The 26,429-nt window shown below is 40.9% G+C and overlaps 1 protein-coding gene and 2 pseudogenes across 3 annotated transcripts; 1 reads left to right on the top strand and 2 right to left on the bottom strand.

Annotated features, from left to right (window-relative positions):
• Positions 1 to 175: 175 nt before the first annotated feature.
• On the bottom strand, positions 176 to 8,113 carry LOC110067960 (uncharacterized; annotated as a pseudogene).
• LOC110067639 (uncharacterized) lies at positions 7,252 to 21,235 on the top strand. Of its 2 annotated transcripts, XM_089270596.1 has the most exons (8): positions 7,252 to 7,394; positions 10,234 to 10,345; positions 11,741 to 11,887; positions 13,105 to 13,205; positions 14,057 to 14,154; positions 17,049 to 17,366; positions 17,764 to 18,501; positions 19,236 to 21,235. In XM_089270596.1, the coding sequence occupies exons 2-8, from the start codon at positions 10,337 to 10,339 to the stop codon at positions 19,757 to 19,759; spliced, it is 1,935 nt and encodes a 644-aa protein (XP_089126722.1). In that variant the 5' UTR covers positions 7,252 to 7,394; positions 10,234 to 10,336; the 3' UTR covers positions 19,760 to 21,235. The 2 variants fall into 2 exon arrangements, with proteins under 2 accessions (XP_089126722.1, XP_089126721.1); XM_089270595.1 differs by lacking the exon at positions 10,234 to 10,345.
• A 1,128-nt stretch (positions 21,236 to 22,363) lies between these two features.
• Positions 22,364 to 26,305, bottom strand: LOC110067974 (protein mono-ADP-ribosyltransferase PARP15-like; annotated as a pseudogene). Its single transcript, XR_016201151.1, has 4 exons — positions 26,153 to 26,305; positions 25,419 to 25,726; positions 23,694 to 24,011; positions 22,364 to 23,014 (listed from the first exon to the last, which is right to left on the bottom strand). The product of XR_016201151.1 is annotated as a protein mono-ADP-ribosyltransferase PARP15-like (transcript).
• Positions 26,306 to 26,429: the final 124 nt, after the last annotated feature.

Below are 26,429 nucleotides of genomic sequence, written 5' to 3'. Positions count from 1 at the left end.
GAAAACAAAAAGGTAAACAAAGGAGAGATTGCAACATTTGTCATCCGAATTCTGTTAAGTATCTTTAGGGCATAAGAAAACCTGTATTAGCTTACATGTACGTCACCTGGCTGCGTGGGTCATTTTCTGAGAAAATGTTTGTAAAACACCTCCCCAAAACCACAGAACACCACGGTCGTGATTTCATATATTTCAATTAAACGAAGAACCCTGTCGAGCTAAAACTATGTAAAACACCAAGTTCTTAGAGGAAATTATGGCTGATGAAACTTTAACTCCACAAGGATAAACAAGACAAATAAATCTTTGTTCATTAATTAATTCACCATGAGTCGCCAAGCGACAGCTCAAGTGCAAACCAAGCATTTGTGACTAAAAAGCTGCACCAAAATTGTCATGTAGAACAGGTTCTCTCAGAACAACATGAAATAAACACTCCAGGTAACAAAGCTAGACAATCATACGTGGTTTCTGTTGTTATATCAACATCGATATCACTGTTATATATCAGTGTCCATGGCTAGAGTTCGCTATTCCTCCTACTTAGGCAAATACTCATTACAAAACAAATGAATGCATCGACTCCAAATGTAATTGATGAAAGGCTTGAAAAGAAGTACGTAAGTAATCAAGTTTATATGACCGACCTAGGAATCCCCTGAAAGTAACGTGAAATAATTTCTCAGGCCTTGGGGAACGAGATGAAGTTTTTCGCCTTGTTACATTCTTTGGAGTTCGGAAACAAGTATATCTCAGATATTTTTCTTATTTTTACTTTTAGCATCCTTTCCAAAAACTCAACGTCTACACGGTTGGCTGGCAGCTTTCCAGGGACGTTCTCCCTCCAGAAGGCCGTACTCCTAACACCCCCGTACCACTTCTTTCCTCCGTCTTTTGTAAACTCAAAGGTACAGCAGGCAGCTGTCCACATCTCTGCAGGAACGTTCACCCGGTAATTGGTGTCATCCTGATAGACACTGAATCCATTTTTGCCAAAGTATCTCGTTTTCGAAGGACCCAATTTCGTAAAGGGAATCGCACCAACAACGATAAACATTTGAACGTTTTGATTGCCCTTCTTTGCACAATTGTTTCTACCCCAGTTCACGAGTCTCCCTTCAGCGTTTTGCCACGAGACAGAGTTGAAATCCCCAAACTGAGGGACCGCATTGGTGTAAACAAAAGTTGCTTTTTTTATGCTTTGGTCTCCCACGCCGTACTGCGAGGCAACCAAGTGACCTCTATGCATTTTTGTTTTTAAGTCGTTCGATCCCGCACCAATACAAACCTTATACGGCGGGCGGATCAAGTTCTTCGCTCTGTACCAATCTTCGTCAACCATTTCCTTGTCACTTCTCGTTTTGTAACAAATCTTTCGTTTTAAAGCATCATCGTAGTCTTCGTTCGATTGCTGAAAATATTTGTCTAGCCCACTCTTGCTAAGGATGAATTTTTGACCACTTGGTCGGTGGCCAGGCGCTCCAGAAAGCTAGCTTCCACGAATCACAGTGGCCGCAAATAACGGTATTCGATTATTACAGTCGTACAGTATACCTACTGTGTGGTCTTCGCATAGATACGCCAAGTTCCGTTCAGCCAAAGGATTGTTAATATTTCCGAACAGTGTCAGACCAAATGGCACGTGTTTTGTTATATCCAAGCCATCTTTCTGTTTTCCGTGAGCGTCACAAACTCCCAGAAACAAGCACTCACATCCGGATATTCCCGATGAATTGCACCTGTAATGTCCCGTAACCTGCAACAAAAGGTGCTTGTACAGCGCTAAGGTAAAAAACAGGTCTGTGAATCTGGCCATGACTACGCTGAATTTAAAGGCTAGGTAGACAGATTCCTGATGTAAACCTGCCTAAACATGCTCCGGGGATTGCATACTATACCCACAATGGAGCCAAAACTAACACGCCGCCACAACTTTACTTCCTAGTGTTCAGCCGTAAAGTGTCGCGGAAATTTTAATGGCGAAGAGCTGAACAACAAGCGCAGTACTAAAAGTGAAAGGGTCAGAAGTACTAAACCTAACTCAAAACCTAACTCAGTACGTCTTCGATTTTTTTCCTTCAAACACGACGATTTAGGAATTCCTCAAAGCTGCCAAGAAAAACATGATTAAACAAAGGAGGGATTTCCGTCTCCGCTCATCACTTCCAAAGTGTGTAGTTCATTTTCTGAGAAAAACGTTTAAAAAAACATTACCCCAAATGTCCACAGGCACAGAACTCCAACTGTGAGATTCGGCGCATATTGTCACATTGTCACGCTATGCTATCAGTTCATTCCGTTTCAATTACGCGATCGGGTTTTTGCGAGATAGTTCCTGTGCATGTCGCTCTTTCAAAATTCCCCAGAAAGACATCCGGTTTTCCAAGAATTCAAGGCAAGTGGGATATTGGGCTGTTTTGGTCACTAGCTCCATGTAAATATTTTTAGTCATCGTCAACAGACTCAAAAGCCAGCTGAAAAGCCAGCGCACCAGTGGACTCGGAGTTAAGGAATAGAATACTAATGATGTTAAATTTTCCCGGGAGGGGGGGCCCTGTCATATATGGGCTATATAGGTATGTGCCGCTGTAAAGGGTATGGTTTTCAAGCCGTTTACTCTAGGATAGGGTATATAAATCAGAGCGTTTGGGTCTAGAATAGGTTATAATTTTTCACAAAACTGATTAGTTGGTTGAAGATTTTATCTAGACTAAGGAAACCAGGAATTGCCACTCAAATATATAAAAAAATCAAATCGGCAAGTTTAAATTTACGCAAATTAGCCTCAACAGTGTCGATAGATGGGGGGATCTGGGAAGTTTACTCTAGTATAGGGTAGCAAAATTCAGCTGAACTAGCTCTGGTATAGGTTAAGGGTTCCAGGGTCCCAGCGGCAAATCCCCACCCAGAAGTTCCCAAAGTACCCCCCGGGTAAATTTCCTACATGCTCTCGGCTCCCCTTAAACGCGTGAAACAAAGCAGCTTTTGTTGAGTTATTCCAGTTAAACTATGTGGAAGAAGTCCCTCTTTCATTGCATTCTCTTATGTTTACCATTTACCAATCAGAATCTAAATGATGAAACAATTTTACCTCAAAAGACGTTTCATTGTGTAGGCACAATGGCAGTCGTATTTTAAAACCAAACTACTATATTTTAAAACCAAACAAACAGTCTTTCCTTTGCTGTTATTACACGTGCACGGAGCGAGTGAGTGCAATGTTATTCCCGCCACGAAAAGGAGAGACAACTCGCAATCGAGCAAGGCGGAGAAACTCGATGGTCCACAGTCTAAGGTTAAAGTCCACAAGATATTATCCCAGCTGCGTAATATTTGAGAAATAGTCTGTTGCTTTGATGTTATCTTTAACCTTTCATAGTCTGCTTGGCAGCCGTTACGACCCAAATAACAGCTGCTAAAGAGACTAGGCTTGTCATGCATTCCTCTAAAAGAAAGTCTAGGAAGAAAGCTTATAAGAGGTCACTTGGAATTACAGTTTAGGGCGACTCCAGGGAGTAACTTCCACGGCAAAACCAGAAAAACCAGAAAATGCATAGGACAAGAAAAATCCGAAAAACCGCCATTATTGTTGACTGAAACCGAAAACCAAAGACTAAATTGGAGAAAACCCGCAAACCGCACACCTGACCCGGAAACCGAAAAACCCCAGTTTTAATGTGCGAAAACCGAAAAACCGAAACAAAAATCGACAAAATCCGCAAAACCGAAAACCCCAGCGTCCCCTTCTACATGGAATGATATAAAGCTGAAATAGACGGCCTTTGCAAGAATCAGAGAACATAGCGAAATGCCTTTTCGTGCCTTGGTGCCTGCACATGACTACGCTGAATGTGAAGGCTAGGTAGACAGATTCCTGATGTAAACCTGCCTAAACATGCTCCGGGGATTGCGTACTATACCCACAATGAAGCCAAAACTAACACGCCGCCACACCTTTACCTCCTAGTGTTTAGCCGTAAAGTGACACGGAAATTTTAACGCACGAATCAGAGAACATAGCGAAGTGCCTTTTCGTGCCTTGGCGAACATGCTTCCTTTACTTTCTATTTGTTTCAATCGATTTTTACGCCCATTCAAAAGATTTCACAATTTTTAACCCTTTGAAAGTTTTTCCCGTCACGCGTCTTCCTGTTAGTCTGTTACTCGTTACTCGTCACGTTACTCTGTTCAGTAACACCTCCTTTATGCCACAAAAGCGCGAACTTTAGAGCACGGAAACAGTCAATGTTATTCAATGTTAGGACGTCTAAAACATTGAAGAACGGTGTGTGTAGAGATGGCGTCAGAGACCGTGAAAGGGTCTTTATTCCTGTAAGCAGACCTCCCGGACATTATACCGCTCGGATGCCATGCGCTTCAGCAAGGTGCTTTCACGAATCATAGTGACCGCAAACAATATGGTATTCGATTATTACATATACAGTCGTACTACAGTGCACCTATTGTGCGGCTAAAGGATTAATATTGATTAATATCGTTCAGCCAAAGGATTAATATTATGAAAAAGGCAAAAAACAAAAAACAAAAAAAAACACGATACCGTTAACCACAACATAAAGAACTACAACATAGTGAACCACAACACAGTGAACCACAACAGTGACACAACGGTTACACGATGAAACGTTTCACACTGGAGTATAGTACCCATCAACCACTTTACTAAGAAAACTATACATTCTGCCACTCACTACAATAAAAATTCAATTTATTATCATTATTATTCGAGAAGGAGTCACCGATAACGGATTTCCTGAGCGTTGACCTGAAGGATTATTTCCATTGTCACGCAGTTTGTAATTCCGCAATAATATCATATAGGTATGGAAACATTTTTAGACTTAAGGTCGGCACACACGAGAGACTAGTCCCAGCAACTAGTCCCAGCAACTAGTCCCAGCAACTAGTCCCAGCAACTAGTCCCCTAAAGAGTTTACACGAAGGGACTGGTCGCAGGGACTTGTCCCACGAACAGTTCACACGAAGCTTCTTGAGGAGCAAGTCGCAGGGACCAAATTTAGTCCTCTGCGACTAGATTTTGTGGCAAAAATGGCTAGTTCACACGATGGGACTTGTCCCCGGCCGCGACTTGTTGCGGGGGCTAGTCGTAGGGATTAGGGACTAGCTATTATCCGCAATACATACTCGTATTTTTTTTTTCACTTATACATCAGACATTTTGTGTAATTATTTTAATGATAGAAGGTTGGGGACTCAAAAAGTCGGATTCTCAGATGAAAACAAATGTTCTGTATTCTGAACAGTGCGAGTGAATTAACGAGTTGAGGGTCTACAGTCTAAAGCTAAAGTAATTACGCGGTAACAACTTATGGCGCGCCTTTCCAGTCAATATTCAAACAACTTTAATATTTTTATTCATTTCCGCTATATCGCTCATGCTGGGCACGGATATCTATGCAAACAGCGCTTGGTTACTGTTCTAGTTTCCTAGGCTCTGAACTGAGTATTAACACCTCAAAATTAACATTGCTATGACTAAGCTTCTTTGCTATAGCGTCATTTTGGTGTCAATATCAGAGACTTTCGATTGCAGTGATTGTCATAGTGTATTTCACTGCTTGGCCTGCAGTTTTAATTGTGTGTTCTACGAAAGCGAAAACACTTAACGAACAAAAGATAAAAGTATACTGCATTTTGATCTAATAAACCGCCTTGCTATACTGGCGAAATAAATAAGTATAGAAATATTAATATAGAAGTAAAATAAAAAATAAAAATCGTATAGAAGTGTACTTACTATTATCATAAAGCAATATTTTAATTCGTTTGTACTATCCCGAGCTTCAAAGACAGAGACGACGTATTTTGCAGCAGACAGTTTTTAACCACGAAAACTGAACTAAAAATTGTAGATGTTGGGCTTTATTTCTAGCAGAAAAACTCACAGGGGTAGAACATGACTAATGTTCTGACATAGAATAGCAGCGTACAAGAAAGTCGATCCTTAGGGCAGGGAATCGCGTACAGAACTTACAACCAAAACAAGAACGATCTAGTAACGCGAAGATCTTAAAGTGTTGACAGATACTGTAACAGAATAATCAGGCCTCAAGCACGATTTTAATGCTTTGTCGCGCCCCATCTAGAGGCGGGTGAAAAGGTTTTCGGATCGACGGATTTGGCCTTAAAAAACGCACGGATTGTGGATTTTTGCGGTAACTCGAGCGGATTCGCGGAATTTGAAAACACAGTGGATCGTGGATTAGCTATGAATTTTGCCGCGGATTGCGAATTGTGCCTGTCTTGATGTTCGGATCTTGGGTCCTAAACGAAATTTGGATCATAGATCTTTCTTCCGCCTTGGTCAGTTTGTTAATGAGTTCATCCAAAGTATGTCTTTCTTCGAACGAAGTTCATTTAAACTCAGGTGTAAGACTGTTATTGGAATTGTACTGTGTTATATGGTCATCAAACATGTTGCCTTCTTTACTATTTGTGCGAAATTAACAATGGCATTCACATTTAACAGTTTACCTTTGAACTTGTACACTTTTGTTTCCGGATGTGGTTGCGTTTCGGATTTAAACAAATATATCGGCGGATCGACGGATTTGGTGGAAAAAAGGCACGGATCGGCGGATATGCATACCCCTATTCCCCCTCCATCTACGATTATCATTTTGGTGCCCAGTCTTCTTGGTTCACTGTGTCGTGGTTCAGGTGCACTGTGTTGTGGTTCCCAAGTCTATATGGGGAGGTGAGCGCTCTCACCACTGCGCCATCCCCCTTACCTATTTAAATCAACCAAAATGTACCGATGTCAAGCTGAAGAAGCAGTTTGAAGCGTAGGTGTCAACACGCTCCGGGCAGTGGCCGGAGGTACTGCAACTTTGCAATTAAATTGACTCGAAGCAACACTCTACAGTGGCCCAGTAATAACGATCTCACTGACGCAAAATCTCTTCGAAAGTTTTGTAGTCTCTGTTTTACAGATGTCTAAGATAGATCTAGATACGAAAACTCTCGCGACAGGAGATAGAAATTGGATTAAAACCCTTTTTTTCCGTTTAGGAAAAAATAACATCAGCTTGAAAGCTTATGCCTAAGAATACTAGGAAAAACCGGAAAATAGAAATACCGAAATAAACGAACCACATGATGTAATAATAATCACGAGATCCGTAACCAAGTTAGATAATCATGCGTCATAGTTCTCCAGGCTCAAGGACCAATGAAATTACCTCTAATGCCATTGAATAATTTCGATTGATGTGCTGAAGTCAGCTTCTTGGTTTTCAGACATCAAGTAGCGCTACTTATATCATTAAAAGCCCAAGTTGAAGTCTCCCCGTGAAGTCAGCATTAAACCAGCAAGACTTGTAAATTTTTAAGACACGCAAACCATGAGTAAGGTAAGATTAGTAACAACGTAAAGACATGAAAGAATTCTGCTTTAGAAAAGCGCATGTGGCGTCGGTTACGCTTGGAATGGTAAAAAGAAAGACATGAAAGCTGGCTGCGAGCAGCATTGACTCAAAAACTTTCAAAGCGCACGGTCTGGCAAATTAATCATCAAAGTGCTAATTTCATACAATAAGCTATTCGATCAAAGTATCTTGTAAAGATTCTTATATTGGAAAACTGCCAGATTGATTTCCTTCGTTATACGAATGAGTAGTGAGTATTTGATACATCGCTCCTTTAATTTTAATTCAAAACGGTGGCGAATGGTCCTTAAACATTCTGGGTCTCGGAAAACTGTAGACGAATTTTATATTTCACTGGTCACGCAGGCTCGTGTTTTTTAGCGTTTATATGCGACTCCTAGTCTTGATTCTTATACGAAGTTATCTCGAAGCGGTCGATTTTTGTAAGACTGGTGACTGTCTTGATTCTTTTGTTTGTTTTTATATAAATGACAGATGCTCGTTGTTTGGTTTGGAATTTCCATAATGAACTTGCAAATTTCCGAGAAAAAGGTCAATCCCAGAAACAAGCACTCACATCCGGATATTCCCGATGAATTGCACCTGTAATGTTCCGTAACCTGCAACAAAAGGTGCTTGGACAGTGCTAAGGCAAAAAACAGGCCTATGAATCTGGCCATGACTACGCTGAATTTAAAGGCTAGGTAGACAGATTCCTGATGTAAATTAAACCTGCCTAAACATGCTCCGAGGATTGCGTATTATACCCACAATGGAGCCAAAACTAACACGCCGCCACAACTTTACTTCCCAGTGTTCAGCCGTAAAGTGACGCGGAAATTTTAATGGCGAAGAGCCGAACAACAAGCGCAGTACTAAAAGTGACAGGGTCAGAAGTACTAAACCTAACTCAAAACCTAACTCAGTACGTCTTCGATTTTTTTCCTATAAACACGAAGATGTAGGAATTCCTCAAAGCTGCCAAGAAAAACATGATTAAACAAAGGAGGGATTTCCGTCTCCGCTCATCACTTCCAAAGTGTGTAGTTCATTTTCTGAGAAAAACGTTTAAAAAACCATTACCCCAAATGACCACAGGCACAGAACTCCAACTGTGAGATTCGGCGCATATTGTCACATTGTCACGCTATGCTATCAGTTCATTCCGTTTCAATCACGAGATCGGGTTTTTGCGAGATAGTTCCTGTGCATGTCGCTCTTTCAAAATTCCCCAGAAAGACATCCGGTTTCCAAGACATGATTCCAGTCAAGTGGGATATTGGGCTGTTTTGGTCATTAGCTGCATGTGGATATTTTTAGTCATCATCAACAGACGCAAAAGCCAGCTGAAAAGCCAGCGCACCAGTGGACTCGGAGTTAAGGAATAGGACACTAACTATGTTAAATTTCCTACATGCTCTCAGCTCCCCTTAGACGCGTGAAACAAAGCAGCTTTTGTTGAGTTATTCCAGTTGAACTATGCCGAAGAAATCCCTCTTTCATTGCATTATATTACGTTTACCATTTACCAATCAGAATGTAAATGGTGAAACAATTTTGCCTCAAAAGACGTTTCATTGTGTGGGCACAATGGCAGTTGTATTTTATAACCAAACTGTTTTATTTTACAACCAAACAAACAGTCTCTCCATTGCTGTTATCACACGTTAACGGAGCGAGTGAGTACAATGTTAGTCCCGCCACGGTACGAAAAGGAGAGACAACTCGCAATCGAGCAATGCGGAGAAACTCGATGGTCCACAGTCTAAGGTTAAAGTCCACAAGATATTATCCCAGCTGCGTAATATTTGAGAAATAGTCGTTTGCTTTGATGTTATCTTTAGCTTTTCATAGTCTGCTTAGCAGCCGTTACGACCCAAATAACAGCTGCTAAAGAGACTAGGCTTGTCATGCATTCCTCTAAAAGAAAGTCTAGGAAGAAAGCTTATAAGAGGTCACTTGGAATTACAGTTTAGGGCGACTCCAGGGTGTAACTTCCACGGCAAAACCAGAAAAACCATTAAATGCATTGGACAGAAAAATCCGAAAAACCGCCATTATTGTTGACAAAAACCGAAAACCAAAGACTAAATTGGAGAAAACCCGCAAACTGCACAAAAACGCAAAACCGAAAAACCGCAGTTTTAATGTGCGAAAACCGAAAAACCGAACCAAAAATCGACCAAATCCGCAAAACCGAAAATCCCAGCGCCCTCCTCTACATGGAATGATATAAAGCTGAAATAGGTGGTCTTCGCACGAATCAGAAAACATACTATAGAGCAAGATGCGTTTCGTGCCTTGCCGAGCATGCTTCCTTTACTTTCTATTTGTTTCAATCGATTTTTACGCATATTTAGAAGATTTCAGAATTTTTAACCCTTTGAAAGTTTTTCCCGTCGCGCGTCTTCCTGTTACTCTGTTACTCGTTACTCGTCACGTTACTCTATTTAGTAACACCTCTTTTATGCCACAAAAGCGCAAACTCTCTTGGAAACTTTTGTCATCTCTGTTTTACAGATGTCTAAGAAAGATCTAGATACGAAAACTCTCGCGACAGGAGATATAAATTGGATCAAAACCCTTTTCCCGTTTAGGAAAAAATAACATCAGCTTGGCTTATGGCTAAGAATACTAGGAAAAACCGGATAATATAGAAATACGGAAATAAACCAACCACATGATGTAATAATAATCACGAGATCCGTAACCAAGTTAGATATTCATGCGTCATAGTTCTCGAGGCTCAAGGACCAATGAAATTACCTCTAATGCCATTGAATAATTTCGATTGATGTGCTGAAGTCAGCTTCTTGGTTTTCAGACATCAAGTAGCGCTGCTTAAAAGCCCAAGTTGAATTCTCCCTTTGCAGTCAGCAATTCAGCATTAGACCAGCAAGAATTGTTATTATTAAGACACGCAAACCATGAGTAAGGTAAGATTGGTAACCACGTAAAGACTTGAAAGAATTCTGCTTTAGAAAAGAGCATGTGGCGTCGGTTACGCTTGGAATGGTAAAAAGAAAGACATGAAAACTGGTTGCGAGCAGCATTGACTCAAAGACTTTCAAAGCGGACGGTCTGGCAAATTAATCATCAAAGTGCTAATTTCATACAACAAGCTATTCGATCAAAGTATCTTGTAAAGATTCTTATATTGGAAAACTGCCAGATTGATTTCCTTCGTTATACGAATGAGTAGCGAGTATTTGATACATCGCTCCTTTAACTTTAAGTCAAAACGGTGGCGAATGGTCCTTAAACATTCTGGGTCTCGGAAACTGCAATTGTAGACGAATTTTGTAGTTCACGGGTCACACAGGCTCGTGTTTTTTAGCGTTTATATGCGACTCCTAGTCTTGATTCTTATACGAAGCTCTCTCGAAGTGGTCGATTTTTGTAAGACTGGTGGCTGTCTTGATTCTTTTGTTTGTTTTTATATAAATGACAGATGCTCGTTGTTTGGTTTGAAATTTCCATAATGTAACTAGCAAATTTCCAAGAAAAAGGTCAATCCCAAGAGATGAACCATTTGACTTTTGAGTGGGAGGGGGGGGGGGGGGGGTGTGATTCGGTATAGGTATAATTTTTTTTTTCAGCTCTTTCATGCACTAGGAATTTTAATTTTATCTCGGGACATATGCAAGCATGATATTCTTTCTCCATGTAACATGCCTTTTTCAGCTCACTGAATTTCCGTAGGCGGGTCGGGTGCACGATTGCAGGATATTTTTTCAAAACCAACGCCCCCTCCCCCCTTCAAAACATAAATGTTCCACCCTTAAATGTGATCGAGTCTGGTCGTCTCGCGCTCTCACTTAAAACACCATGAAGTCTCAGTCTCGAAATTAAAGTCAACTTTTCTCGGGCTGGGAAAAAAAACGATAGTCATGCCATCTCGCAAACAGTCTCGCATTTACCATTCCTCACCACTAATCAATCGTACAATTTACCCTTTTTCATCTGTGAGGCAGGAAGGTTGTTATGATTGGTTAGCGAGTTGTCATCGTTTTACACGTCAGCTTTTTGATTATAAGCTGGGAGGCTGACGTCTTTTAGGGTTCCAAGACGTTTGCAAGATCTTTCCACTGACGAGTCAAGAGTGGGCTATAAAGGGATCCTTTAAGCTGCCAAGGCCCATGTGATAAGCTTCTGTAATATGTCCCTTTATTATGTGTTCTCTTGCTGTCCTATATTCCCTCAACGTGTTCTTTCTCTACTTCCATTTGTTCACCCTCTTTTGTTTTTCATTATCGATTTTAAGGTTTTACCCTCAGTTAAAGCCAGAACAAAGCATAAACCTTGTCTGAAACATATCTTTCCCACTGCAGGGTCCAGCTGCTAGATACCTGCAAAACATTGAGTTGCAACAGGAGGTGGATAAAACTGCACGAACTGTAGAGCAACAGGAAAGACAAATAGAGGCTCTGGAGAGTCAAGTCGGTGAAATTAATCCTGCACGTTTGACAAAGTCCAAGGTAGGATTGATACTAATAAACTGAAAGTTCCTAGATACCTTTCATCTAGACTTCTAGCTGTTTCATTGTGGATGTCGAGAGTACTAGCCAAAAGAGCGGCGAGACTGAAGGAGCCTGACGTCAATGAGCCTGACGTCAATGAACTGTGGAAGGTCGAGGGAGAGTTTCCCCCAGTCCCTTCTTGTTTTTCTCTTCTCGTTCCAGTGTTGCTGAGCTGCATGTACATGTTTGAGGCTCTCGACTATCATGCAGAAAGGGACCGCGAGAAGCTTACTTATAATAGTCCCTCTTAAGCCTGGCTCACAATAGCGACATAACGACATAGCGACATCGACATAACGACATAAGGAAAAGATCAGTTTTAATCTTTATGTCGTTATGTTCATGCTGTTATGTTGCTAATATGTCATTATGTCTACATGTTCACGCTACAAACATAACGTCCAATTTACGTCGAGATAACGTCCTTTTTATGTCGTTCGTGACGATGTCGTTATGTGGTTATGTCGCTAGTGTGAACCAGGCTTTATCAAACAGATCATTACCGGTTAGAGTTAAAACTCAGTGGTAAATATGACCTTTAGCAAAAGCTGCCTAAGATTTCCTCGCACTTCCGCATCGAGCTGGCGGAGTTCTTATATGAGTTGCCGTCGTGGCATGCTATGGGATTTTAAGGTGGCTGACATCGATTTCTAGTACTTGTTAAGCGTCTATGTACTTTGGCGGATGGGTAGTACCTTTCTCTGTAAGGTGATAGCACAATAGTGGTATCAAACACATACCTAACCATCGGTAAACATCCTATGGCAATTTTCTTGACATCATAGGTTGGTTATTATGGCAATAGTAAAATCTGTCAGAAACACACTAAGTTTAGCTTTTGGTAATAATAACTCAACATCGAGCTCGGTGGCCCATTATTTTCATTGTTGAACAGTGATTAGTTGTGGAGATCCGACATTTTACCTAATTCAAAATTAAATTAAATTCGTCGAAAAAGATTCAGAGCCACTTTAAATTTTCGCGAAAATTTAAGGCAGCTCTAAATCTGCCCCACAGTTCTAAACTTTGTGATAAGATGAATCTAGACATACTGACCACAAAAGAGGGAAACTGCAAAATAAATATAAAGGTTTGTATTTGAATCAGTTACGTTAGAACTCTTTTCACAGAATAGGGAAGGAAATAGGTGACGTCATTTTCATGTCGTTTTCCAGCTATGTATAAAGAGGCACTGGAAGTCGGCAGTTATCATACTGCTATGTGTGGTCGTGTCGGTATTGGCGACTCTAGTTTCTGTCTCCACTGTGCGCTCAAGGTACGGAGTTTATTACAGTCACTTAACTTAACAAAAACATTCGGTGGACTCGCCTACTTAACGTATCTGATAGGTAAAAGGTAAAGTCTGCATACGAGCAAAGTGGCTAATCAGGCCGGAGCTTATCCCGGTTTCAGTAGCATGAAGCGGCTAGGAGTACTTCTACTCCCCACTGGATGAGATGCTAGCCCATCGCAAGGTTACCCCCCAGCATTAAATTCGCCGGTACCCGTTTACACACCCGGGTGGAGAGAGGCACTGTGTATCTGACTACAGCTTTTAATCTAAAAAAGGTGTCTTGATTCACCTGTTATTCAATGGACAGTTGCACGACACGTTTGTGTACGTATACATTCATTGCACTGTTTCTTTGCTTCCGGTTACTTGTAGTTATTTCCACCGTTTACTTGTACCTTTGGTACCCTGTTTTCTTTCTTTGTTTTTTAATATTAACTCCCCCCCTTCCCTCACCCCTCTCTCTCTCTTCGATTAGTTCTGGAACTTGTTACGGGGACAAGAATTCTTGTAACTGTATTTAAGGAAATAAAATAGAATTAAAGTTATGTTAAGTTAAGCATAGCACTGTCTCACTACTCCTCCTCACCACAGATCAATGCCATACTCTGGAATAAGCAGTATATAGTCTGTCTTTATAAAGGCAGATTTGATTCAGCTGCAGTAAATGCATTTTGTGGGAAGAGACGGCAGACTGACTGACCACAAACTTCAAACTCATCCCTATTTCAGAAAACTCACGCTAACAAATGGGTCGGGGGAAAAAAACGTCAAAAGTTATTGCCATCCTTTGAAGCTTGAATACGTACTTATATCCTGCATTTTAATGGTCATAGGTATGCTAGTTCTTCGGCACGATCACCTCAGAAGTCGTCCCTGAACCTTGAAGTGCCGCTAGGACAAGGACAAGACGGCAAACCTTTCCTTAATTTTGGTAAGAAGAGGGAGGGGGGTGAAAAAGCGGGAAGATGAGGAGGGGAGAGAAGGGGTTGAGAAGACATATATACATGCATACTTAAATTTTAACGCAGGTTAAGAAAAAAATCGGCAACCAGGAGCTGATGTGGACCTACGGTAAACCTAATCCTAAGCCTAAATCCTAATAAACTGTAAATAAAATATACAAGATGATAATAACTTATCGTAAAAGATGGAATTGCACGCAATACAAAGCTAAAACTAACGCCGTTAAAATGTAGAGAAACGGCGTTGATGAATTGCAGTCAGGTGTTATTTTTGTTTTCAAACGGCTAGGACATCTGAAAGACAGGGAAAGGGAAACTGTAGAGGGAGGAAGAAGCGTTGAAAAATCATCTAATTTGATTTTGACACCCACAATATCACTCTCTTTTAGCGATTTTCTGTAGGCAAATGTAGATACAGATGATAAATATTGTATGTATTAAATGCAGGTTGATTCGCGCAGTGACTAAGCAGCGTTATCTAGGAGCAGTAAAGAAAATTCAGAGTAAAAATAATTCATGCCATGAGCACAATGAAAAGGTCGCGGAAGCAGCAAATAAATCACTTGCAAATTTTTTGAAAAGATCGTGGTATTTTTTATTTTGTCATATATGTATCGATGTGACTCACATATTCGTCACTTGCAAAACGAATTTATGTAATTATAGCGGGACTTGCATAATTAACTATAATTCGCCACGCAAAAAATTTAAGAAAGAAGACGAAAATGAGGACCGTGATAGCTGCGTAACTGTTAATTATTACTGATAATTTTTGCACAGTCCCTATAGTCCCACCTTGGTATCTTACCGGCCTTGCCTTTGGTGTGGTAGCTTGCCTGCCCTTAAGATCCCTGGAGCTATATCACGGTAGAGCTTTTGTCCCTCCAGCAGGCTCAACCAAGCTGGACAGGTCTAGGTCTAGGTGGAATGTACGCACCAGGCATCAGGCCGGCAGGGTGGCGCAACTCGTAACCGAGATGCAGAGATACAGAATGGACAGGATCAGGATAAGGAAGCGAGATGGACAGGATCAGGAATGTTGAAGGAATGGAAGCCACCCGGAAAAAGACTCGTCATGGCTAGATTTAAATTTAAATACACTACTGTCACGTGCTACGTACCCACAGGAGATGCTAAGGGAGCGAGAGAGTGAAAGAGCGCTACAGAAAAATATACCGAACCTGGACAAGGAAGTGAAGACGATGGTCAAATGGGACAAGAAGGAATAAATCGAGAACCTAGCTGAAAAGGCAGAAGAGGCTGAAGCAGGGCAAGACCTGAGGACACTGTATATCGTCAGGAAGACGCTCAGGGTTTTATACAGCAGTGGAAACATGTCTGTCAAGGATGGAAAGGGCAAAGTTTTATCTCGAGCAGAAGACCTGCTGAAGAGATGCCAAGAGCAATTCCGCAGTATCTTCAATCCGCCAAAACCTGAAAATACGGTTTCGATACCCGAAGCCACTGAAGACACCGACATAAACACCAAACCGCCGTCAGTCCATGAAACTAAGATGGCCATCATAGAGATGAGAAAGACAAAGCGCCTGGAGCATCCGGCATGAGCATTGAATTTATAGAAGATTTTCCACGAAATCTGGATTTCCCGCGGTAGACTGGCTTGATCGTGAAGCTTGCGAAACAGGGGGACTTATTTGATTGTAACAAATGGAGGGGCAACACTCTCGATTCTCACATAAAACAAGCAACGTATTCAGTTAGATCATACAACAACGCATAACCTCCGCCCTGGAGAACACCATTCTTAAAGAGCGAGTTGACCTCCGCATAGGGAGATCTTTTAGTGACCATATCTTTACCCTTTGTCAGATCTCGGAACAGGCGAGGGAATGGAACAGCACAACGCTATAGACTTTGAAAAAGCGTTCCACTAATCCACAGAGAAACGTTATAGTGCATCTTAAGACACTACCGAATACCATCTAAGATAATGAATATCGTTAGGATGCTGTACTTCCACGTATTGCTATGCTCAGCTCATCTGCGGAAACAAGTTTACAGAGCTTTTCTCCATCCAAACCGCCGTAAGCCAGGGTCACATATACTCCTTGTTTCTATTCTCTTTTGGTGCCTACTGGGTCATCAAAAACGCAGCGAAAGTTCCACGAAGCATCCGATTACTCTCTCAAACATGTTCAGCGACCTCGATTTTGCAGATTACATCTGCCTCCTAGTTCACTGCCGTACACACATGCAGGCCAAGACCACAGACCTAAAATTCATAACTGCTAAGCTCGGACTCAAGGTCAAACGACGAAACCCAAGCAAGCGAATACACGAGAATTAACCACCGCCCAGACGCACCGATCATCCTGCATGGAAAGGTAGTCCAAGAAGTTAAAGATATCTTGTACCTTAGCTCCAAGATGACCAGTGATGGAGATGCAGGGTCCGAGATCAATGTGAGGATCTTCAAGACAGGGGAAGCTGGCGGGCCTTTATGGTTTGGGATCGAAGAAGGCAAAAAACAGGAGGCAGTGGCGGTCTCTGGTAATGGTCTTATGCGCACAAGGGCACAAAGAGCATTGAGCTGAGCTGAGCCCTATTATTGGTGAGCCGACATCCCAACATACGACTTTCAATAGAGATGGAAGCCGATCATTTTTTTTTTTTTTTTGTCTTTTTAAACTCGGTAACACTGACCCTCATTCTATCGTCACTAGTACCGTTCGGAAGAAAACATTTACGCGTTTACTTACCAGTTAATTTAGCTTTGCACCTCTGTCTTATATCAAATCTGCAGCGTCCTTTTCATCTTCCTAAAGTTAAAGTGAACTTTAATTTTTAATTTTCAATTTTTTTCTGCTATCATACACTTACACCACTATCATTTTACCATCAGGAGTGCGGTTAGACTCTCGGCTTCAAGAATGCCAAGAAGCTCACTGGAAACGATCATTTCCAGATCTTGATTATGCGTTCTTTGGGTACGACGTCTTAAAAGGATATCCACTGGCATCAGGACATGATCCTGGCTTCACTCACCCAATCTTTCTGTCAAAGTATTCATCCAGCAAGCAGACATCTGACTGTCGCTACAGTGTTCCCGAGGGGCTGATTGTCGTACCTGATGTGTCGTGTGTAACCTCGTTTTCCTCCAAAGTGATTCGAAACAAAGTGGAGATGTCCTCGTCTCTTTCCGCATCAGCTAACGTTGAAGGTGCGTCTCCAAGTAAATGCAGCCTGCCGGGACAAGCCAAGTCTAGCCCGCGAACGCAGACGTATTTCCCCCTGTCGCTTGGCTCCGCCGAAGCGACAGCGACAAGCGACAAAGCGACAGCCGGAAATACGTCTAACTGTCTAACTGCGCCCACATTAATCTTGGAACCTTTTTTGGACAAAAACCGAGTAATTTTGAATCTTGACAACCGTCATAGAGAAGCGTAAACAAAATCATGTTACTTCTAGAACAAGAGATGGTCTTCTATTGATCCAGAATGAAGAAGTCAATGAAGTTGTCGATCTTTTTAAATGCGACATTAACGTTCTACTTTTAACTTACACACAATCAATCAAAACCTTAAAAACTGATACTAATATGAAATGATTTTCCACAGGAGGGGGATGGGGCTTCAAGTTTTCCGCCAGCGCAAGCTACAAAGAATCCGTTGCCCAGATGTCGTCAGGGGAGTTCCTGTACATAATTTCACAGGCGCAGTGTCGTTATTACTTTAGCAAACTTGATGCCACTGATCCGCCGCCATTTCATCCAGGGTTTGTGACCTGGGCGAAGAAACTGGCTTCCTCTGATGCTGGTCAAGACGACCTCGTTCAGTTCATAGAATACTTTGGAACTCATTACGTGTCAGAAGTGACTTTTGGAGCACGATTCATGAAACAGCATAGAGTCAGCCAAACGAAATATAAAGAACTGAGAGAGAAGTCAGTAAGTGTAGAGGCACAAGCCAGCTATTCTGGTATGTTCAGTGTTGGAGGAGGCTTTTCATTGGATTCAGAGCAGAGATCCGCCGCTTCCAACTTTCAAAAGTCCGTGGAAACCAGCACTATAACTGTGGGAGCAGCTCCTCCTAGTAATGGTGATGCTATGACTTGGGCTTCATCCGTTCAGGAAAACCCAGTTCCAACAAAGTACTCTCTATCACCCGTCTATGACCTTTTCACTGAAAGGTACGCCGAGTATCTTCCTGGGATTGATCTGAACGCCATGCGAGAGAAACTGATTAACACTTCAAGGAATTATTGTCGGATTTTGAGAGGAAAGGGAGAGATAGATTCATGTGATGATAGCATTAATCTGGGGACAACTCTTCAAGGCGTCGACGTATCATCATTTGGTAAATATTATCACTAGGTTTTGTAGTGTTATTATTTGATCCATTTTCCCCCTCCTATCATTGGCCAAGATCGCACCACTTGACCCGCAGATAACTGTCTACAAATAATGGTCTGCTTATGCGCAATACCGTCTAAATGATGTAAATCTGAAAGCAAACTTGGTAATCGAATTATAAAACAATTATTGAACTCGGTTATCGCAAAATGTCGTGAGTTTTCAGTGTTTCGCGGATCGATTATTTGCCTCAGCCTTCGGCTTCGGCAAATTATAATTGATTTGCTTACCATTCCTGACTAATCACGATATTTTGCTCAGTCTCGTCCAATAAATGTTTAATCTCTGCAGTAAATAACAACGAATGATGAAAACATTGAGTCTAAAGTCGACCCCAGATTGTAAAGTGGGGATGGTAAAACTCATTTTGAGGGAGGAGTAGGAGAGGAGAATCTGCTTACCTGTATCTTGCAACTTTTCTCAGGACGAGCCCAAATATTCAAAAACAACTAATACACGAGGCTTAAGCGAGACGCCCTACATGTACCGTACACGAAAGCATCTCACTCTTCCAATTCTCTTCCATTTGTTTCACTTAAATGGTTAGTAAAACGAGTTGATTATACGTTAGTTCTGACGATTTTTAGGCATTGAGAAGCCTAAGAGTTTCCAAGACATATAGTATTGTGTCATCTTTTTTTGTGTTAACCAAGATTCTCTTCGTTTTATTTTTTTCAGGCTACAGGTATTTGACAAACGTAGACGAAGCAGGATGTCGAGCAAGTTGTCTTCTGGAGGACACCTGTCTTGCAGTGCAGTACTCCACGGACACCAGAGGCTGTAAACTCCTGGACACAAAACCGAGATCGGTCGAGGACAAATCGACGTCCAAAATAGTCGTTTTCCTGCCACGATTACAGCGAGAAAGGGACACTCTTGTTTTTGACGACCTGAAGGTCAAGACAGATCAGCAACCACGTCGCTCCGAGATAGCTGGTAACATTACGGTGTGCAATATGTCTTGTTCCCAAGACGCCTTCTGTGCAGCCTTTGTCTTCTGTCACCGTGATGCAGGAAGCTGGTGTACGACCTCCAAGAACTGCTTGCTGTATTCAAAACAGCAGGTCGCAGCTGTTGAAAAAGATGAGTATTCCGTGATGTATTTTGTATGGAAAAATTACGCTCTCGTTACAGACAAAGGACAAGTCCAAGTGAACAGACGGAAACGTAGAGTAGCACTAGACGAAAGGAAAGATGTGTGACCAGCTTTAACATCAATGACGATCCCTGCTTGCTGGGCAGGGGCGGATCCAGAATTTTTCGAGGAGGAAGGGGGGGGGGGGGGGTGGCTGGTACCTTGGGATTGTCAGATTCAAATAACTGAAAACTATAGCACCAGAGATACTGGCAATGCGACAAATATTTTAGCTAAAATTACTTGTAATTATAATGAGGTGTCTGTCCAGAGTTTATGCCTTATTTCTTCCATAACCGTTTTTTTAAAGTTTTTGCTTCTCTAAACAGGGGGTGACTAGCCACTCAATTTACCCCACCCCCCCCCCCCCCCCCACAAAATCCATCCCTGCTTGGGTGATTAAGTCGTTGTTATAGAATTGTCTTTGCTTGTCTTCTTTTGTAGTGTAAACAGGGTCTAAACATTGTTTAGTTAATTTTTCACCCTATCCACCCTCCTCCACCCCCCCCCCCCCCCCACTAAATCTATCCCTGCTTGGGTGATTAAGTCGTTGTTATAGAATTGTCTTTGCTTGTCTTCTTTTGTAGTGTAAACAGCGTCTAAACATTGTTTAGTTAATTTTTCACCCCATCCACCCCCCTCCACCCCCCCCCCCCCCACCCCACTAAATCTATCCCTGCTTGGGTGATTAAGTCGTTGTTATAGAACTGTCTTTGCTTGTCTTCTTTTGTAGTGTAAACAGGGTCTAAACATTGTTTAGTTAATTTCTCACTTGTTGGCCAAATAATGTTCATTGCAATTATTTCTCGCGTGGTTTTTCTTGAGATATCGAGAGGAAACAAAATTATTTGACGAACGATCAAATGTTTGGCAATCGAAAACCACATTTTCGTACGCTTCAGCCTTTGAATTCTAAACTTATCAGGCTTTTTTCAGTTATTATGAGAATGTAGTGTGTAGACTCATAAACTTGTAAGGTTGTCTAGGACTTTTCTAATGTAAGAAAAGAAAAAGAAATGGTGATTGATTCTGCAGAAAATGTAATTCTCCAAATAAAAATCTAGCAGTGCTAAGGGAAATTTTAAACATTTCTTGAAATGAATCTGTGTAGACTCGTAAAATTTTGGGGGTTTTATTAAGATTTTTCTAATGTTATGAAAGAAAATGAAAATTTAATGTTTAAATTTGTCGATTGATTCTGTAGGAAATTAAATTCTCCAAATGAAACTCTAGCAATGCTACAAGGAGATTTCAACTTTTCTTAAAATGAATCTGTGTAGGACAAATTGTCAAATTGTTTAACTGTTGAACATTTTGTTTTCCTTTCCTTGTGTGAGAAGAGACAGCAACCAACCTGAAAGCTCTGCCACTTAATTTAGCTGCTGTGCGCGTATTTTAAACTCATACATTGCTTAGTTTAAACTACAGTTTGTTTTCTGTAGTGTAAGTGCAGAAAACAATATGTGAATATAATGTGAATGCAGATTTGATGTTATTTGATTTGAGCAAGAAATTCTGAGTAAAGTTATATTTGCTACATGTACGTCCCTGTAGTGTTGTTTTAAGTATAATTTTTTTCAATTCCTTGTAAGTTATCCATTATGGACATATTAACCGACGTCACGCTTTTCCCTCTTTTTTCATTCAAATAAAATATAAGCCTCACCGCTCGATTTATTATGCCGAATTCGATGAATATGCGAGGTTTCATAAGAATGGGTTGCAAACTCATAAAAGTATAGGAAGTCAAACTTGGCCAATTTTTTTCTTTTCTCGTAAAAATTGGCAAGTTTGGAGTCCCATATTTTCATTGCTTTGCGACGGATTGCTATGAAACTTCGCCCATTTACTAAATTCGACATGATACACTGACCTATGCAGGTTTTTTTCCTTTGTTCAGCATCAAAAATACAAAAAATTGGTTACATTGCCTGACATGGGTAGAAAGGTCTATTGGTGTTTTGGAGAAACAGGAAGTGATACGTTCGTCGTTCCCGGGCGGGGGGGGGGGGGGTATCCATGTTCACTTGATTCCTTAAAAACTTAACTTCTTCTCCCTTGTTCCCTAATATTAAAGTCCATTGTTGCCTAAACGTTTTCTCAAAGTTCCCTTTAATAGTAGAGATATCTCTTGTTCCCCACAGCAAGAGAATATGATCTGCCTAAAGTTAATCCCAAAAATACCCTTGAAAATACCCTTGCTCCCTTGAAATATCGTCATGTTCCCGTTGTTCTCCAAAACCTCTGCGAGACCCTCCCCCTCATCGCCGTGGCGTATCAGTTGAAAATATAATCCTTTGAAAAAATCAGAGTGAAAGCGTCTACGTAAATGGCTACCTTCTGCTAGAATTGACAGAACCCAGATGAAAAAGTTTTTGTCACAAGGAGTCGAGAGAGCACTTGCATCCAGGGCTTTTTCTCGTAACACTGAAGTTGGCATTTACTGTGCCAGGATTTATTTAGTTGATGAAGGTTTAATTTTAAAAAAATCCCTTCCTCGTCCCCAGACGCCGCACTCCTAAGAGTTTTGGTGGGCGGCCTCTAGCGAGGGAAATGCAAAACCAATGAGGGCTGTGATGTGAGACTTTTAGGGACGGACAATTATTCTTTTTGAGGGAGTGGGGTCAGGGCTTTCAGTTGCCTGTTGTCTACAGGAGAGAACAACAGAACATTTTGTATCTGTATCATAAAACAACAAATTTTAATAAAAGTTACAAGTTGCACGTTAATTAAATATTTTTACATTCAGAGTTTACTTAACTAATATCCGCTTAACCCACAAAAAGCAAAAATAATAATCTAAGGCAGGGTGAAGTGAAGAATAAATATCAGAAATTCATTTGGACAAATTTGGGTATACATTAAACGAATCTGAACCGTGTAGTATAACTGGAAGGTGTTCAAAGATGCTTGAGCTCTCTCCACGTACGACTCGTGGATACCTCGCGTGACTCGTGGTGTCCTCGCGTGCCTTGCAAAACTGCATGTGTGCCGTGCAATTTATTTCCAGGAGCCGCTTTTGTATCAAGACTAGTTGAATGAGATCACTGAAAGGTTATAAGGTATTCTGGGTAGCACTGATTATCAAAGAAAACAACAAAGATATTAGGACTTTCACACTGATCTACAACAGAGTCGTACAGCACTTCTGGCCTGGAAGGATCTTTTGGTGGAGGTACAATCAAATCAAAGTCTCCATCGCAATACTGACCAACCAGGACCCGCGCGAGGTACATGTAGCGATTTCCACCCGGAACCCCTGCATATCGAACTGAATAAGAAGCATCTTTTGCAAAATACACACCACGTCCAAGAATTCCACCTGCAAAAGTAATCCAGACAATAACTTACAAACTTTAGAAAAACATCTGTACTGCTTTAAAAGCTAAAGAGCTGGCTCCAACAGCAATTTGATACCATAACCTCGTCTGTGAAACTCACTTTTTTACCCCCATGTAATTTCTAAGAAAGGTTACGTCTACATACGAGCCAGTGGCTCATCAGTAAAGTCGCATTATACCCAAGAACGTCAACACAATGTCTCCAGCCAAACCGGGAGCACTGGATCCAGAGTAGAGCGCACAAATCATGAGGCCACTGGGCCTCCACCCAGTTTTAAGAAAACTGGACTGGCCACCATTTTAAGGTTTGTATCAATGCCACCATGTCTTTTGGATCATACATAAGTTAATTTATTTCATGTCCTCTTGGGTCTTTCAGTGAAATATATAACAAGATAAAAGGATATAGGGTAAAACAAAACACAATAAAATTAGTCATATGTAGCTTAAAATAGTCAGCAGTATAATGTAAAGTAAATTGGTCAAACATAACAAGCTTAATATGTTTTGGGAGAGGCAAGTGCAAATAACTGTTATTTTGAAGGCCTGTCTCACACAAAGGGGAATATACGCTGAAATATACCTCTACACATTATTATCAGAATTTAAATGGGCATTCTTGCTATTGGTCGTGCTAAATACTAATTCCCTGCAACTCACCATGGAGTCTACAGAAGCTCCGGTTAAAACCTTGTGCATTGATACGGCTGATATTTTCTCCTCTGGTTCCATGGAAGAGTTGTCGTTCACCCTCAACTCCTCCATTGTCTTGGCTCATTTTCAATTTTTTCAACATGTAAGTCTGATACAGATGAGGATTTTGTATTCATTCAATTTTCTGGACATTTAGTGCACTTGCAGTGGCTTGCAACTTGTCCATGACATCTTGATACTCTGAGGAGTCTGAGGAGAGCTGTACTGTGTGCACAGTTGTGTTAGGGTGTGGCATTGGTGTCCAATTCTCAGGAAAAATAAATCCTGGTTCAGCGTAAAAAATGGTAAATTATGATATTAAATATTAATATCATCTTTATCTTGTGTATCTTCCTCGTAGTACCCAGCTAACATTAACTAAGTAGGCTGAAATAGTGTGTATATAATATTTAATTTCGAAAATCATTTTTGACAATACAGTAGAAATTCCCTTTATGGCCACCTCTTTAACACAGTCACCTCGTTGTTACGGCCACTTTTTTGTCCCAGAAAAATGCCCATACAATTTTTATAAGAAAACCCCATGAATACATGCAGTCAACCCATTAATTCAGGGTGGCAACAAAACAAATAATGGGAAACAAAATTAAAAAATACTCTTTTCTATTCAAAGTGCCTCACATTTCATGTCATTATTTCCATGGTTATGAAAGGACTACCTCTTGAGATATCTAAACCTAAATTAATTAGAACATGGTCATCAGTACAAATTTATCACATACATATAAATATTTTAGCTTGTAGGATGCTGTCTTGTAGTCATGACATTATTTGATACCTGCATGCATATCACTCAGTGTGAGATTAAGGGTTTAGAGGCAGGGGGAACGGAAGGCTATCCCGTCTCTGCCAAAATATATTTTTCTATCAGCCCAAACCCTGGGGGGAACTCCCATATATGGGGGTGCTTGTCATACCTTTAAGGGATTAAAAAAGTGGATTTCATATCTCTTAGGGTCTTCAGCCTCAAAAGGTCCACAGCAGGAGCTTTTGCAGTGCATGTTAGGCATTACGCAAAAAAAAATATTACAGGGGATAATGTGTTGTTTTAGAATTGGTACCTTTTAGGGTTGAAAACAATTTCAAGCCACACCCACAAAGCATTCAAAGCAGGATCTTGGGACTTCTTAGAGATCTTTCCAAAATTTCCAACGAGAACCCTCGTCCTTTTTCATGTGGGAGTCCGCTGACCTCCCCCCGCGCCCCAACCCAAATGATTAATGTAGGCACAGATTACCAAGACGGTGTGCATTACCAATGACTATTACCAGTACAAATATTAAAAAATGATTTCCAGTCCATACTGCGCAGTCTCAGCACCCTAATGTTTGTAAGCATTATGTCTCACTTGATGGAATGCAAATCAACATTATTTGTTGCAAACCACATACCTTATCTTTGAAGCCTTTCAAATTCTTTTTCCAACCGTTTCATTGATTTTTATGGCTGCGAAGTTCATTCATCAAGTGATACGAGACAGAGCAAAACATAAAGCTTCACATCCATAATGGCGGTTGACATGAAACTTTAAATTTACTTCACGTAATTAGACGCAAAATGTTACATTTTATGATGTCTTACATGAACCAACACAAAAAACGTAAACAAACTCTCGAGAGTGTGCAGTACGGATTGAAAATAATCTTTAATCACAATAACAATCACAATAACCTGCAGGTTGATCAGAGGATCTCAACCACTTCCTGGTTAGTATTATGTGTTCACCAGTCTGCTGCCCCTGGCCAGTTTTAGTCATCAGATCAATAATAAACACTTCTCCATGTAGGCTTACGTCTACTCTGGGTTCATCTTTGTAGTATGCCATCTCAATCTTTTCCTTTGTTTCCTGATCACATAATATTTTAGTCCCATGTCTTTCATAACTCCATTCTGTGCTCGCTAAATCTGGACCGGTATGTTGTCCTCCACCAAGCATAATGTTGAAAGCTTCACCGAGTACACTCGAATTAATTTGTTACCTGCAATAGCACGTAATTATATTACACATGTATATCATTCATTCCAATTACAACGAAAACATACATTAGAATATACATCAGAGCATTTGATTTCGAGCCGGAAGGGATACTTCGATTCGGTTCGAAGCTAAGTTTATGCTAAGAAACGGGGAAAATTTACTAGTGTTTATTGAATGTCGGAAACTGTAGGACATTTAGGTGCGGAGGCTAAAATGAAAATTCTACGTGTATCGCAACGTTTTAGCATTCGATCATGGACTAAAAATAACAACTCTGTATAGTTGTTTACATCCCTGACATCCCTTTGTCCTGCCTAAATAAAATGTCACGCAAACTCAGAGCGATAGCCAGTGTATAAACAACAAAACATAGCGAGGTGGCTGAGGAGTGTTAAGGAATACATGAGACAAACCCAGAACTACATACGTAAGTTAGATGATATCTTCATGTCCTTATATTATACTGTGCTGTAGAACGATCTAGATGAGGTATCATTCACGAATCACGCAAGCCCGTGTCAAAAACCACGTACCACCAAACAGGCACGGAAATACGTTGTTATTGAGTAGAAACCTAACCTAAAAAAAAGTAGTGGCTTACCTTCAGGTAAGAAGAAATAAAACCCCGAGGGATCGGCTACACGTAGGCTATGAGGGATCAGGCAATCAAGGAAGTGCATGCCGCCACATGAAGCTTATTTTTT

This window comes from Orbicella faveolata, unplaced genomic scaffold (assembly GCF_042242905.1).
Source record: "Orbicella faveolata isolate gen_17 unplaced genomic scaffold, um_ofav_v1 contig_34, whole genome shotgun sequence".
NCBI lineage: Eukaryota > Metazoa > Cnidaria > Anthozoa > Scleractinia > Merulinidae > Orbicella > Orbicella faveolata.
Note: the sequence above shows the minus strand (reverse complement) of the source record. Positions and strands in the feature narration are given on the sequence as shown.

What these genes read in the sequence shown, in the direction of transcription:
- LOC110067639 (XM_089270595.1), top strand. An exon ending in GTCTCCACTGTGCGCTCAAG is followed by an intron (nt 13,206 to 14,056) that starts GTACGGAGTTTA and finishes TAATGGTCATAG; the next exon opens with GTATGCTAGTTCTTCGGCAC. An exon ending in CGTCGACGTATCATCATTTG is followed by an intron (nt 18,502 to 19,235) that starts GTAAATATTATC and finishes TATTTTTTTCAG; the next exon opens with GCTACAGGTATTTGACAAAC.